The sequence below is a fragment of the Passer domesticus genome, chromosome 7 (genome assembly GCF_036417665.1).
Source record: "Passer domesticus isolate bPasDom1 chromosome 7, bPasDom1.hap1, whole genome shotgun sequence".
In the NCBI taxonomy this organism is placed as follows: Eukaryota; Metazoa; Chordata; class Aves; order Passeriformes; family Passeridae; genus Passer; species Passer domesticus.
Window position 1 is genome coordinate 46,546,162 of NC_087480.1, and position 15,258 is coordinate 46,561,419.

Here is a 15,258-nt window from a genome sequence, read left to right on the forward strand (position 1 = left end):
CCATTTCTGGAGTTTGTGGATCCCTTTGAGTGAGGAAATATTTTAGTGCTGTAATTTGGTGTGAGCATGCTCCAAGTAGTGGGTTTTGCTGCACATGAGCTTTCCAGGGAGACTTTTGGAGACTACATTCTGGTTTTAGTTCTATTCTTCACTCTGTGGTATGAAAGCCACAGGACCATATGGTACAGCCACAGAAATGTGTGCTCATTATGAAACTGCTTCCTATTACAGCTACAAAATATGGAAACTATGAGTTAAATTGATCAAAAGTTATGTCACTTCAAGAAGGCAGCAAGCCCAAAACACTTACCTGTGAAAATGGAAATGTTGTTGTCTAATAGGCATTTCTAAAATATCTAATGTCAAGAAGAAAATTGAAAATTTATTTAATTCACAAGTAGCACAGAGAGTACTCCAGATACTTTGCCTAACTGAAAACGGATTTTCTACTAGCATCCCCTGAAAGGGACATGAGGGATGCAATGGCTGCTGTTCATATTTTGTCCATAGGAGTTGTCAGCTACCTAGTGACTAATGCATGTATTCAACAAACGTGGGACATTGAAATGTCCCTGCTTTTGGTACAGGTGTGGTAGCAAACTGACCTTTATACAAGTCCATGGCATTCTCAGACATTGCTCTCTGTCACTGAAATCTCTCATATTTTCTCTTTTGACCCTCTGTTAACTGAAATTTGTATCATAGTACAAGGAGTCACTCAGAAACAGGTATTATCATGGGAATTTTGAAAATAAATGGGAAAGCAATAGGATGGGATGGAAGGACTGAGAAAAGGATTTTTTACAGTTTTGTAAACAATGCAGGTAAAACTCTAACAAAGGACAGCACAGACTGGAGCCAGTGGTGCTTAATGGGGGGCTGGGAACTCCTGGAACATTACAGTGCTCATTTGGAGTGGCTGAAGGGAGCTGAAGTCTTCGTGTTTGTTCTTCTAGCAAGGACCATGAAGCTGTTGTGGAAACACACAACTTAGCAGGGTGTCTTCCTTCAGAGATTTGAGTAAGGGAAAGGAAATAAGGCAACTGTAATGCCTCCCTCCACTATGAACACTGCCTTTCATGCCAGAAGAAAGGCTGAGAGGCTGTGCCTTTCTGATCCCTATTATATTCAATATTCCTATAGCCACAGGCTTTGTGTCCTAACCATTCCCCTCAACTCGGGAAAACTCAATTTCCTCTTGTTTTTTATCCAAAATACATCCTTTGGGCACAGTTAGGGGTATTGTGCTGTAGATGGTCTGTTTATGCCAGTGCATTCTTGCATTGCACTGACCAATGGGACCTTATTCTCTGCTGACTTTATCTGCATTTGCATATATACAATGCAAACAAAGCTGTGTGTAACAGTTTTACTTGATGGCATTTGGTATCCACACAGCTCTGATGAAAGTTACTTCCTAAGGAGAGGTGGAATGAAAAATCCAGCCTTAGATGAAAAGGTAGTCTGGAGAAAATCCATGGAGGAAAACAAGGAGAGACATTTCTTAATAGATCCTGCAATCAATGAAGAGCTGGTAGGGATAGCCGAAGATAAAAACTGACATAATTTTACATTAAAATTGGCCTTTAGAGGATTAATTTCAATGTTTCTGCAGGGTGCTTATACTGAGAAACACTGAGGTCAAAATACAAGTATTTCAAATTAGGAAAGCAAACAGCTTCGATGATAGCTTGAAATGATCGGATTTCTTAATGGGAGACTTCAGTGAGGTGAAATTACGGTAAAAAATAGATTGCTAAAGCAATGAGAGCAGTAATGTGCAGTCACAGGAGAAGCAGGGTGTGGAAGAAGGCCAGGGTCAAGGATGAAGTCAGCATCCCAGCCAGCAGGGACAACCAGTAGGTCAGGCTGGAGCAAAACAAGAGAGGGAGCAGCACATGTATAATAAATGTGATAGGCAGGGCCAAATCCTGCCCGAGCCTGCATCAGTACAACTTCAATGGCTGAAACCTCTTAACACAGTGTCACTTCCAATATGATCTAACAACATACATGCAGGCTTTTATTTAAATCACTGCACAAGGCTAGACTTTCCAGTCTCCTTTGCTGTTTTGAGCAAAGGAGACTGGAAAATTTGTAAAATAGTAACTTCATTGTTCCACTGCTATTACTATTGGGGTCTTCGATACACAAGAGAAGAAATTCAGCAGTATCTTCTATGAGTAAAAATTCACCTGTTTCTTACTGGCCTTCTGTTTTAGCAAGACTAAATTTTTCAAGTTAAAAAGATCATTTTAGGAAAGCATGATATTGTAACAGTATACTGTTTTATTCAGATTTTAAAACTGAGTTTTTTATGCATTCTACCCACTGATCCTAATTTGAGAAAAAAATAGAGGGTTTGTTTTGTTTTTTTTTTGCTATGCTGCAAAAAAATAGCATGCTGCTATTCATGCTTTCCATATTTTGGCATTGGTGGTTTAAAAAAAGGTGATAAACTAGAGAGTCAGCTCCCAGAATTAATAAGCTGGAAAACTGACTTTGTTTGAAACACCTTGTCATATCTTTTATACTTGTAACATTTATATTGTTTTTGAAGTCATCACTGATGTGAGAACAGTTGTTTTAAGCTAACAGCCTTCCATACAAGTAAAACTATGCCCTCTTATCAGCATGTATGCATGCACACAAGGATTTACTACTCTAAACCCAGAAGATGTTACAGATATTTATGGTTTTGAACTCTAGCTTTTAAACTCTGGTTCTTTTATTTTCATTGTTTGGCAAAAAAGAAACAAACCCCTACGGGTAATGTTACAAATAACAATCAAAAAATTGTAAATCTCTAAAAGCCGCCACATCCCTGCACCAAAACTCTAGGATTTAGTTACTCTTTCTAATGTATACTTTCTCTTAAATTAGCATTATAGAGAAGACTGTATTTCTTCCTTGTTTCCATCAGGATAACAGAGGTAGAGTTAACCCTTCACTCACTGAGGCACAGCCACTGTGGGACTGCCTGGGCTTTCCCTAAGCCTGCTGCACTTTCCTCCCACGAGCTGCCAGCACAGGAGCAGGGGTTTGTTTTGTTTTGGTTTTGTGGTTTTTTGAGTAAATTTCCTCTGCTTTTCTGCTGTCTCCTGTTTTATTGCAGAGTTGTTCTTGTGGTGCTAGATCTCAGCTCCATCAGGATAACTGCCTTGTGCCTCTGCTCTCCTCTGGCATCTGGAAAGCAGTGGTTGGAGCTGACTGACAACATGATAAATATGTGCTCTAAAACTGCATGAGTGCTGGGCTTTGTCTTAACATTTTAGTTCATTTCTCTTGCTCACATTCCAATTTGTAATTACTATTATTTTTTTTAAATACTGTGAGTTTTAGTTAATTCTGTAGATCTACATTCTGTACCTTGTGCCCAGGTGATAAAGATTCTTCGCCACATATAGAGTAGCTATGAGGAACATCTTTGTGATTTTTTAGTTTTTCTTTTTTTTGTTAAGAGGAGATTTATCCTAACACTGTTTTCCTCGGTACTCCTGCTGTTACCACTTCTATTGCCCAAGGAAATGTTTCTACCTCAAATCCCTCTGCTTCCACAGTCTATGCACAGACTGTGAATATAGGCCATAGGTCACACTTCGGAGAAAACAGAAAGGTGGAGGGAGAAGGAAAAGTTACAGGTCTCAAAAAGAGGGTGAACTTTGATGGCTTTTTACATGAAGCAGCTCACGTTGGGGATTCTTACAGCCTCCTTGGTCATACCATTCTGGCTCTGTAAAGTCAGAAGAAAGAGCTAAAACAAGGAGACAGGAGATGGATTTTATATATATATATATAAGTAAAAATACTGTCGAGTATCTTGAGAATTTTATCTATCAGCAACTTATCAACAAAGAGAATAAGACTTTTCATGAGAATTTATTTTCACATTGGGTATTTTGTAGTCAGCTTGTGAAGACCAAATGTTAAAGTATTTGCCTAGACGTTGCAAATCTAGCTTGTTTAACAGGAAAGCACAACACTTAAAATAAGTACAAAGAAGTAATGCATGGTTAATAAACACTTGAAATTCAGACTTCGTAACATTTAGCAACGCTACAGCAATAGTTTAGGTTAGGCTGGTATTTTTTGTAAGTTAGCATGACTTGCAGAAACATTCTGATAAGGCATGGGTTTTTAATCTTCAGTTTCTTTCATACTAAATTAAACAGCTTAAAGACCTATATAAAATCCACTCCTGTAATTCAATGTTATTAGCATGAGAACAATTTTTCACTTTTAAATTTTACTTTTTGGCTTTTCTTGCAAATGTGATCCAAACCTCATTGATGTCACTAGAAATACTTTGCTTATTTATAGCAGGTATTTGGTTCCCAAATATAGTGGGTTTAATTCCTTTGCATGAATTAAGTATTTGGACAGGAGCACAAATGACTGTATTCTCTTGTAGCTAGGGGAATGCAGTGATTTGGTTGGGGGTGTCTCACAACTCTAAGGTGATTTTCCTGAGTCAAACAGTGGCATTGGCATATAGGTGCTCTTTCTACATAAGGACTAATTTTTCCATACAACTTTAAATGGTTTTACTCTCAAAGAGCTGGCACAGGCTTGGATCACAAAACCCAATAATGGAGTAACTGGAGCTTTCACTCATGAGATGGGAGATGTGGACTGAAATCACAGAAAGGGAAGGGATCTCAAGTGAATACTATAATGCTGTTTGATAAAATGAGAAGAACCCTACCATGCTTCATAGTGCTGGGCTAGACTAAATAAATTCCCAAGTCCTCTTTAGAAATACATAGGAAGCCAGGGCTTTCAATTTTCTACAGAATGTTTCAGCAGAAAACATACATTTTGTCAGTCTTCCAGAAGAAGACTGACAAAACTACCATTATGACACCCTGAATTTTTCTGTAGACAAAGTCTAGTGATCATTCCATCTTTTCTTTGTGTATTTAAATGTATATGTCCTCTTCTGAACATCTTAACCCAAAATTTACCAATAGGTCTGTATGGTCTGAATTAATACATGAAAGGGTTGATTAGTTAATATCTGGACTAAATATGCAAATTACAAAGTTTTCTTTGAGTCTTTATATGAGAAGATGTTTTAGAAACTTTATCAATGTCAACATGTCAGACTGCATTTCTCTGTGAAATCTTGAAACTGCTCTTTCATCTATGTTGTAAACACATCAACAAGTATGTAGAATGTCTTGACTTTGAAATGCTGTCACCTACTTTCTGTAGCGTTGTCAGTAGTCAGCTTGTTATAAAAGTGTTTCATATCTAACTCTGTTTCTTTTGGTAGTGTGTCAACATACTGCCTTTTTCAGCTGTGCTTCTTGCTGCCTCTTCCATTTTTATCAAAAATTCCGTGTGACAGAAGTTTTTCTTTGCAACATGTTGATCTCTCAGGTTCTCCACTGTCACCAAAGCAGTTGTGCTACTTTGAGGATAAGCTCAGTCTGTGTAAACCATCTTCAGTGTTTTGTGCCAAAGTGCAGTGGGATTTTGTACTCAAATGTTTTTGTGATGATAAGTCCCCAAGCTTCAGTCATTGTCTTTACTTCATAATTTGGAAGTTTCCCAGAATGTGTTCCATTTAGTACTGTGCCTACTCCTGAGATGCTCAGCTGTTCGGAGTCCACAGTTTGCTTGGAACAAACCCATCTGGTGATGGACAAGTTCTTAAATGTGAGTGCACTCAAACATTCTATTTTGCCATTTCTCATATAATTTTTTGTTTTGTTTGGGGTTTGTTTTCAGAACATATCAAGAACAATTGCCTCAAGTGCCCCAACTGGAATCTGAACATCTGTATTTAGTTACTGCATTCCAAAATATAAGACACTTGCTACTTTAAAATTTTGAATTACCCTGTTTCACAAGGATTTTCAGTTCCAAAATGCAATGCTGCTGGAGTTTATAGTGATAGAAATTTGGTTGAGTTGGAAAAAAAAAATACTCTGTTCAAATGCCTTTGAGACTTGTGCATGAAGGGCAGTGAGCCCATGGACTGTGATGAAGTACTGAACAGATAACTTAACCATAGAATCCTTTAGCTTGGAAAAGACTTTTGGTATCATCAAGTCCAACTGTTAACTCAGTACTGCCAAGTCCACCACTAAACCACATCCTACAGAACCACGTTTGCAGACATTTTAAATCCCCCCACAGATGGTGACTCCACCACTTCCCTGGGCAGCCTGTTTCAATGCCTGATAACCCTTCCCATGAAGAATATCCAGTCTGCATCCTGCCTGGTGCAGCTTGAGGCCATTTCTTCTTATCCTGGTATCAGATACTTGTGTCATTCTTGTGTGTTGCATCTTGCTGCATCTACAAGAGTACTGTTTCAAAGGTCAAGTCAGGTGTTCCTACATCATTTTGGTTCCAGTGCTGTAAAACAATTTCTTGGTATCTGATGTGAGTCAGGAGGATTGGCTTGTGTCCATTGCATAATCTGCAAGGATGCACAATACTTCTGCACTTGTACTTTCTGTTGTGTGTTACTTGCACTGCAATAATATCCCAGTGATCTCCTCAGGACTAGACCACCTTGTCTCGTACCTGTGTACAAGACACACAGTTTTGCACTTAACTTTCTTATGATCTATCAGTAAATATATTATATTATCAAGCATTGAATTAGTAAATTTAAAATCATAAGGTTTAAGGCAATGATCATAAAAGTTGAAACAGGGAGAAAATACAAACTTTGAAGAATGTATGCTTTCTACCTTAATTCAAGGAGAGTAAACTTCATTTTTGAAGAAAGATCAGTGCATGAACTTGTTTCCTCCTCTATCAGTATAGATCACATTCCTGATAACTAACATATCATAAAGAAACATTTTCTAGTTATGGTATGTTTCAAAACCAGGTTGACATGAACCAGAGATCAAACAAAATCTGTATACACGGACCTACTTTGAAAGAGCGAAGGATCTGTAGGGTGTTCAGATCATATAGTCTGCAGAAATTTAATTGGCATATTGTTGCTGTTTAACTTAAAATGCACAGCATAGCTACAGTATGGAAGATTATTAGAAATAACTGAGTAAGTAGGCTGTCATTCTAGGAAAGACAGTTTCAAATTAACAGAATTATCTTTGGAATACATATGTCTTAGCCCTGACTACATCAAGCTGTTAATCATACTGGCTGGACCCCCCACACTTCGCATATGGATCACACTGCTGCTTTAAACAATGTGGTTGAGTTGTTTTATTCCACCTTAATCAGTATAAATTTAAAAGTTAGGATGTGACCAGGGAAGGCAGAGAGTGAAGAAAGATTAAGTTTTCTAGAAATCTTTGGATGAGCATTTCAAAGAGAACAGCACCTAATTTTTTTTTTTTTATTTTTTTAATTTTAATTTTTTTTCCCCAAACAAAATGGAGCGGACACATAGCCAAGAAAATAAATTCCCTTGGGGAGGAATCAGACACATAGTTGGTAAATGGCTGTAGTATCATGGTTCCCTCAAATCACCGTTTGCCAGAATAATAAACCACATTTGAAAAAATAGAAACTTTCTTGGTGAATAAAAATGCTATGTGTAAAACAAAATGTATTCTAAAAATTGATCATATATCAGACTCGTATTTTGAAAATTCACAAATTTTCATCTGTTCCTTGACTACAGACAAATATTTATTCTTTACAAAAGAAAAACTTGTTCTAGGATAATAATCTATAGATTTCCTAGTACACTTATCTATTTAAAGGGAGAACTCTAAAAAAGTGTTACTTTTCAGGAATTCTGAATATTTTTTTAATTATAGAATTATAATTTCCAATCCAAAGCAAGAAATCTTGCTGACAGGAAACATTTTCAAAGGGCATGAACCATTAGATGATCTGGAATCCAGATGTTAGCTGTATAGCTGCAGGCAGAATTGATTAATAATAATTTAAAACAAAAAGCTTAAAAAATAAGAGCATTTGTTGTATTTCTGTTGAGAGCTGACTTCAACAAAATAGTTCTAGGTTAAAAAAAATCTATTCCATCCCTACCTTTAAAAAAGTATATTGTTGCAATTGACAAGATGAAAATAGCCAGATATTTTCCAAAACAGGGGTTGCAGATGTAACTTTCAGGTTTGTCATCTGTGCAAAAGCAGACTCCATGGACACTTTTCAATGAGAGATTGAGAGAATTTTGTTTAATTTTTAAGGGAAGCAGCAATGACTTGGCTCCTAGGAGGTGCATCTCAAAAGAGCAAATATCACTACAGCATTCATCTCATTTTCTTTCCTTCTGTGTATGTCTTATTTTATCAGCTGAGCATTTGAATTAGATATACAGGAATTGTAAAGTATATGGTATGTGAACTATTAAGCCTTACTCAATATGATATCCCCTTTGTCTATGTGCAAAACTGCTAATGTCTCTAACTAGTATAGGACATAAATGCTTGTACGTGACAAGATTTGTTCAGGGTGGGGTTGTAAATGTGGAATGTGTTTGTTTTGTTAATTTGAAGCATGAGCCTAATACTATACATAATGAAAATAGTTCTTGGTTAGTCTATAACTGAGGGTTAACTTTAAAACTGTTTTTAAAAAAAAGTGTTTGGGTAAGATATTTTAAAAGGAAACAAATGTAAAAAATTACAGAAAAGAACATTTTCTTCACCTCACCATGAAAAAAAACAATAGCGCTGAAAATATTTTAGTTTAGCCGCATAAAAGGGCAAGTTGAGGAGCCGAACTTGCGGGGAGCGGCGGTGCCCGGGAGCAGCGGTGCCCGGGAGCCGCGCCGGGCTCTGCGAAGAGCCGGCCCTGCCAGCGCTCCGAGCCACTCCAGCCTCCACACGTCTCCTTATTCACCTGCTTCAAGTTTTTGTTTGCGACCCGCATTTGTAAATCCTAGGTTTTAAAATGTTGGTGAAAATCCACCAAAGCCGGCATGATAAAATGGAAGGAACTCCACTTTTCCTCACCTGACTAGGTAACTTCATTTTTGCTGTGTTTTTATTTATCTTTTGTTTTACTGGAAAAGGTTGCAGGTGCAAATATTCTCTAATTATTGAGTTTTACAATTTAATAAATTAATGATTGGAACCACCTCAAGCACTGATAGAAGTCATGCAGTTCAGGGGTTGCTGTAATTCCATGCCTCTCCCAGTGATTTCTGCCATGAGGAAGGGTGCTTTTTAGAGACCAGTGGTTTTGTCTTGTCTCTGAAATTGTGGCTAAGGCTCAGCAAAGGAAACTGAGAGAAGTCACCACTGATTGTGAGCTCACATCTTCCTACTTTTCTACACTTAATTTGTTCAGTTTGTAAGTTCTGGAGAAAACTGAATGTTCTAACAGCTCTGTATTTAGCAAGTATGAGAATTATTCTGTTCTCATATGGATCACTGACCAATGTCTGGTGCTCATGATTTTCTAGTTGCGTTGCTCCAGAACATGCAAGTTTATGACTTAGTATGTGATCTCCATGAGCTGGAAAGACTCAAAACATATGGCAGATCAGATGTTAGGCTTGGGGAAAATCAAAAATTAAACTGTCTCAGAGCAGTTGAGAGACTGCTTTGCTATATATTTTATGTGATTTGTGTGTGTGTTGAGGGAGATGGCACCTAGGGAAAGGAATTGAAGAAAAAAACAGCTTTAAAAAATGAACTGTTTGTATTACGGCTTTAAACATTAAAGTCTGGTCAGCTAAAAGCAGATGTTGTGAACTAAGATGGAAACTTGCCTGAGGCCAGAATCAAAGAAGGCATTCTCTAATAGTAAGAAGGAAAAATGCTTTCTGGTTTCAGAATTTATTGTAAGCAAAAAAAAGAGTGCTTACTGCATGCTTATGCACAAACACTTTCCCACTTTTATTCAGATTACTGAATAAGATTGATGGCTTCAGAATCTAATTTCAGACAATGGGTTCATTATCAATCCTGATTGTATGCTAAGCTCCTTATAAAATCTTTTGTTATTCTGTCCTGGCCAAGATCCTGTCATGTTGGAAGCAGGAATGAAGGGCTTTTCACCTTTGGCTGTCTGCCCAGTAATTAGATGGGGAAGTGGGTTAAAGCATCTAAATGTGTGGCATAAAATTTGGAATATTGTAATATGATACAATTCTGATGCAAGTCTTTTAAAAGGAAGAATAAACAAAGACATGAATATACACTGGATAGTAAAAATGAACATATTTCTTGCATTGACCTGGGTCTTAATTGACCTGGGCTTGCACAACTTGAGTGAACACACATTAAGTAAATATACACAATGTCTAAGAATTTGAAATGGAAGTTAAAAATTAATATTTTCAAGAAAGAAAAACATAAAAGTTGATTAAATAAAAATTATTTATGTTAAAATCAATCAATATTTGAGAAAATATTCCCCTTTTCATCTATTTATGTATGAGGAAATACATATTTACAGTAGCTGCCTCAATAGTATTTGTTAAATGTCATGAAGCTTAAAATTTAGACTTTCTTAGACAGTTGTGCCATTTACTGAAAATTTCCTAGTTTAAAAGCTATGCTCTAATGGCAAGTCCAGAATTTTATGTTGCAGTATTTCAGGGAGGAGTGGGGTAAGTGACCTAATTCTGCATTTTACAAATACTTTGTCATATTGTTTCAATTCATACAACTTGAAGAATTTTGTTGTACCACTTGAACAGCAAGGGAAAAAACCTTATTATTTTCAAAAATCCACTAAAAGGATCAATATTTTTCCTATCTTTATTTCTTCCTGCAGGAATAATTTTCCTAACTGAGTTTATGGCTCAGGAATCAGCTGCCTTTTCCAATTTACATCAGGGTTGAAGTGAGTAAGGACTTCTCAAGAGAGTCATTCCCAATAAATCCATGCTTGGACAAGCTCTAAATCCAGCACCACTGGAGTGTCTGCACATTCCTCTCTGGCAGTTTTTATGGGGAATTTAGGCCAATTCTTTCCCATTCGAGGATCTCCGAGTAGGGGCTTTGTCAGGCGCTGCTCCCGGGCCGCCCCTCAGAGGGCAGGCAGCGGGCCTGAGGCGGCCCGCGCCCTCCATTTCGCTTCGGCGGGAGCGCCGAGCCCCGGAGCGGTGCGGGAGCCCCTGAGGGGAGCGCACAGTGCCGGACGGGCACGGCCGCCATCGCCGCTGAGGCGGCTCCAGCGCGGCCCCCGCGCCGCCGCCATTTTGCGCGGGAGGCGCGGCGGGAGGCGCTGTTGGAGAGGCGGGAGCCGCGGCGTTCGCGTTCCGCGGTGCACGGAGCGGCAGCCCGGCCCTGAGGGCCTCAGTGAGCCGCGGCACCGGGCAGTTGCGGTTTGTTTGGGTCAGCACCCTTGAAGGTTGTGACCTTCACTTTGGGCCCCTGGAGAGAGCACTGTGGTGAAATAAGTGTTCTGAGGAAAGGATTTGTTTTAGGAGGAAGGTGAAAAGTAAAGTGGCTTCAAAACTGAGCAAATTCCCTCGCGGCCTGCAGTGTTTGTAGTAAGGTGTTTGTTAAAGCAGGTATATGAGAGAGGTCTTTGCTGTGGGATTTGGCAAACACCTCTCAGTAACTGTGATTCAGTGGTCGGTGCTGCTCCTGCGAGCACCTGCTCCCTCATTCTGCCCTGTGGAATATGCATTTTCCCTGTGCAATCCAGGAGCGTGTGGAAAACGCGCTTTGTTTCCTGGCCATCTTGGAATCGTTTTCGGCTCCTCCCAGCACTCCTACACCCGCCTTTTTTTGCTTCCTTCTTTTTCTTTAAAAGTCGGAGAGACTTGTCACTGTTTCCTAGGTGGAACAGGTGGTTGAATGCAGAGCTGCATAAAGGTGTGTGGGTTTTTTTAGATTTCCAGTCTTGGAAATGGAATGGAACGGAAGAGGAGTGACCACTATATCTCCTGTTATTTTTATTTACATTATTAGGCAATTAGGATTAATAGAGCTGGTCTATTAATCTAAGGAAAGAATTACACATAGAGAGCAGAGCAGGGGCCTGGGAGATCAAACATTGTGCATAACAAAGTCTGCTCAAGAATGGGAATCATAAATCCAGACTATTTAAATAGAAGTAGCATAATCACATTTGATGATTCCCCTCCTGAGGTGGGAAAACCATTTCATACTGGTGTGCAGTATTTGCAGCTCCTTGTAGCTGATGGAGCAGTGGTTGTTCACTTGGCTAGGCACTAACAGATTATTACTACTTCAATGGCATCTTGATTAGTGCTCCTCACAGGTACTTTCTCCTGCCACTACTGATACCAAGCCTGAGAGTTCTTGCTTGAGATTACTGACACTAAAAGCATGGAGGCGAAAATAAACACCTTTGTTAGATTTATCAGTGTGATTTCTAAATTCTGTTTTTATTAATATGAAAGGGAAAGTGGCAAAACCTGGCAGTGGGGAGTGGCAGAAATTGGCATATGTGGTACTGCAGACTTACAGTGTGTAAAAGGGGCATTGACAGATTTTTTGTTTGAAGTCTTCACTGTGTTCACAGATCATTTTGATCACATGCTCTATATTCTGGTATTATGAAATGTTTTCCTTTATTTCATTTGAAACCTCTCTCTGGAATATTTGGAGGTTTACAGATTCTGTGAAAAAAAAGTACTTTTAAATTTTTTGATTCACAGCTGACAGTCAGTAGTAATTAAAGAAACCTGAAGCCTATTTGCAAAGCACTCTTAAAGATCCTTTAAATATATTACTAATGAGATGCTGGAGTACAAAAGAAGCCTCACCTTTGGTTTTATCTCTGTAGATAAAGAAGAAAGGTTTGCTTTGTTATTTTACCTCCGGAGTTGGCCTTTATTGAACTTTATAAACTTAATTTGTATTTTACCATTTGTTTCAGTGAGTCTCAGGTTGTTGACTCATTAAATCATCTGTGTGCTATTCTTTTAGTAAGATGTTTGCTTTTTAAAGTTGTCCTCAAGCGAAATTAAGAGCTGTAAAACTTTCCAGCAGAAAGGCATAAAGAAGCATTTCTGATGCCTACAGATGGTCCTAAATGAAAACCACTGAAATTAGCTGGACTATTTTTAATACTGATGTATACAATAAATAATTTAGAAATAATCTCTGGTCTTGATGTTTCAGAACAAACCTGCTAACAACTTTAAGGTGGTGGGCCCATACTCCAATTATCCAGGTAGGCAATTTGCATGTATGTTTAAAAAAGTCTAATTTGCTTGTAAATTAAAATAATTTTTGGGGTAGCAGTATAACTTCACTTTTTTAGATAACAGTATAATTTTATTTGCAAAAACTTGACAGACTGTGATCTTAACAAAACAATTGGAGAAAAAAAATATTGGCTGCAGTTGTATAAAATAATTACAGAATAAGCTGAGTTGGAAGGGACTCCAGGATCATTGAGTCCAACTCCTGGCCCTGCACAGGACCCTGAGAGTCACACCCTGTGCCTGAGAGCATTGGCCAAACACTTCTGGAACTCTGTCAGGCTGCTGCTGTGACCACTGGCCTGGGGAGCTGTTCCTGTGCCCAAACACCCTCGGAGGAAGAGCCCTTCTCCAATGTCCATCCTAAACCACCCCGATGCAATTTCAGGCCACTCTCTTGGGTCCTGTCACTGGTCACTGCAGAGAAGGGATCAGTGCCTGCCCATCTCTTCCCCTCATGAGGAAGTTGAAGAATGTGGTGTATCCCCTCAGTCTCCTCTTCTCTAGACTGAATTTTAGCATTGTTCTTAGAATTTAAGAACTTTATGATAAACTTTATCTGGATCTTCATTCCTACCCACTTTTTCTTCCCAAATATGTTGTGATAGTAAAGGTTGCTTCACGTGCTGCCCTGTAAGGCTTTTTTAGCAGAAGCAATGGGAACCATATTTTATCAGGAGAGAGAATCTCTGTTTGAAGAATGATTAAGAATGCAGTCAAGAGCTCTAAAAGAAAACAGTATAGAAATTAAATATTGGCACTTAGAATAAACTTTGTATTGCTTTATTCAGGTTGAAGTCTAGTTCAGTTTTACATTTTCTTGTGCTGCTCATTGCAGACTAAGAGACTTCACATTTGATCTAAAAATGTTCAACTCTGCAGACATGGTCTTTTCACTGGATAATTTATTTTATGAAAAACCAGATACGAGACAAAGGTAAATCTTTATTATTAGATATATATCATTGTTTTCCAAACGGAATCATTTTGCAGCAGTGTTTTTTCTTATGACTCACTTTTTCATCCACTGATAGAAACGTGGGGCTAGAAATTTCTGGTTCCATAACCCATACTTTGACATGTTTCTCCAAGCACATTCAGTGATGCAGGTGTATCTTAGGGCTATAAGAAATAAGGGTTAGCAGAAGTTAGGTTATTTATGACTAGTGATTTTGAGCTAATTGTTGTGGAGGATGCTTAAAAATGCTTTTACCTCACATTTGTGTGTTAAAAATAGGTGTCTGGAAAATGAAGATCATAAGACGTGGTTTATTGCACCTGCTCCAGCTATTGCTGAAATTCCAGCTGCAGAGGAGTTACAGAGGGAGCTGGAAAAAAACTCAGCTAACACTCATATGGGTAAAGTATCAGAGAATTGAATCACAGAATCATTGCAACAGTTAGAAAAGATGTTTAGGATGATCAAATCCACCCATAAACCTAACACTGCAAAGTCCAACTAGTGTCAGACAGTGTCAAATGTTACTTGACATTGATATTAAATTACTCAACAAATGATTAGTGTGACAGATTATTCCTCTTTTGCTGTGAAATATGAAATATTCTAGGTATGCAAGTAGAGACACAGAAGGTATTTGAGTTGAGAATGATGGTGTTAGATGTGCCAGGAGCATAGCAGTCCTCTTTAGGCATAAACATGCCACAGGTTTAGTGTGCAGAAGTGTGCAAGGTAAGAAGTACAATCAAAATTTCAGTTACTGCACATTATTTCACAAAACATTGTAGCACAGTGGGAAGTGGCTGTAAGAGCATAATGTTGTCACATGGATCTGATGGCCTGTCTGCCACCCAAGGAACAGAGTTTATATGAAACTCACTTTTTACTTCCCCTTTTTAGGGCTTTAATCAAATTGTTCAGGCAGCCAAATTTGAATCTGGGCATTAATTGCTGCTAAGTGGCATATTCCTAGACATTCAGGATTATCTTAAGGAAATTTATTTTAAAGAATGTCATTGCTTTATCTCTGTCAACTAGATTTGTGCATTTCTTAGCTGCTGTGCTGATTTATAATATTGTCTATTTAGGAATTATAATAAAACAGAAGGTGTGGTTTTTTCTGCTTTATACAAGAATAATTCCATTAAGAGCTACTTATTCAAATAAGCTTTTTTGATGTTTGTAGAATTAGAACTGTTGGGATTAT

At 38.3% G+C, this 15,258-nt stretch overlaps 1 protein-coding gene across 21 annotated transcripts in view; it reads left to right on the top strand.

Moving 5' to 3' along the window:
• The window catches only part of HFM1 (helicase for meiosis 1), a 104,116-nt gene that overhangs the window by 56,486 nt on the left and 32,372 nt on the right, over window positions 1-15,258 (top strand). For 4 of the 21 annotated variants that reach the window (XM_064428291.1, XM_064428290.1, XM_064428310.1 and 1 more), the window contains 3 exons: window positions 13,011-13,062; window positions 13,932-14,030; window positions 14,331-14,452. In XM_064428291.1, coding sequence (XP_064284361.1) covers window positions 13,960-14,030; window positions 14,331-14,452 — 193 coding nt within the window. In that variant the 5' untranslated portion in view covers window positions 13,011-13,062; window positions 13,932-13,959. Of the gene's footprint in view, window positions 1-11,144; window positions 11,429-11,676; window positions 11,736-13,010; window positions 13,063-13,884; window positions 14,031-14,330; window positions 14,453-15,258 lie in introns of those variants that run through there. The other 17 variants (XM_064428293.1, XM_064428292.1, XM_064428304.1 and 14 more) reach the window with 15 other exon arrangements.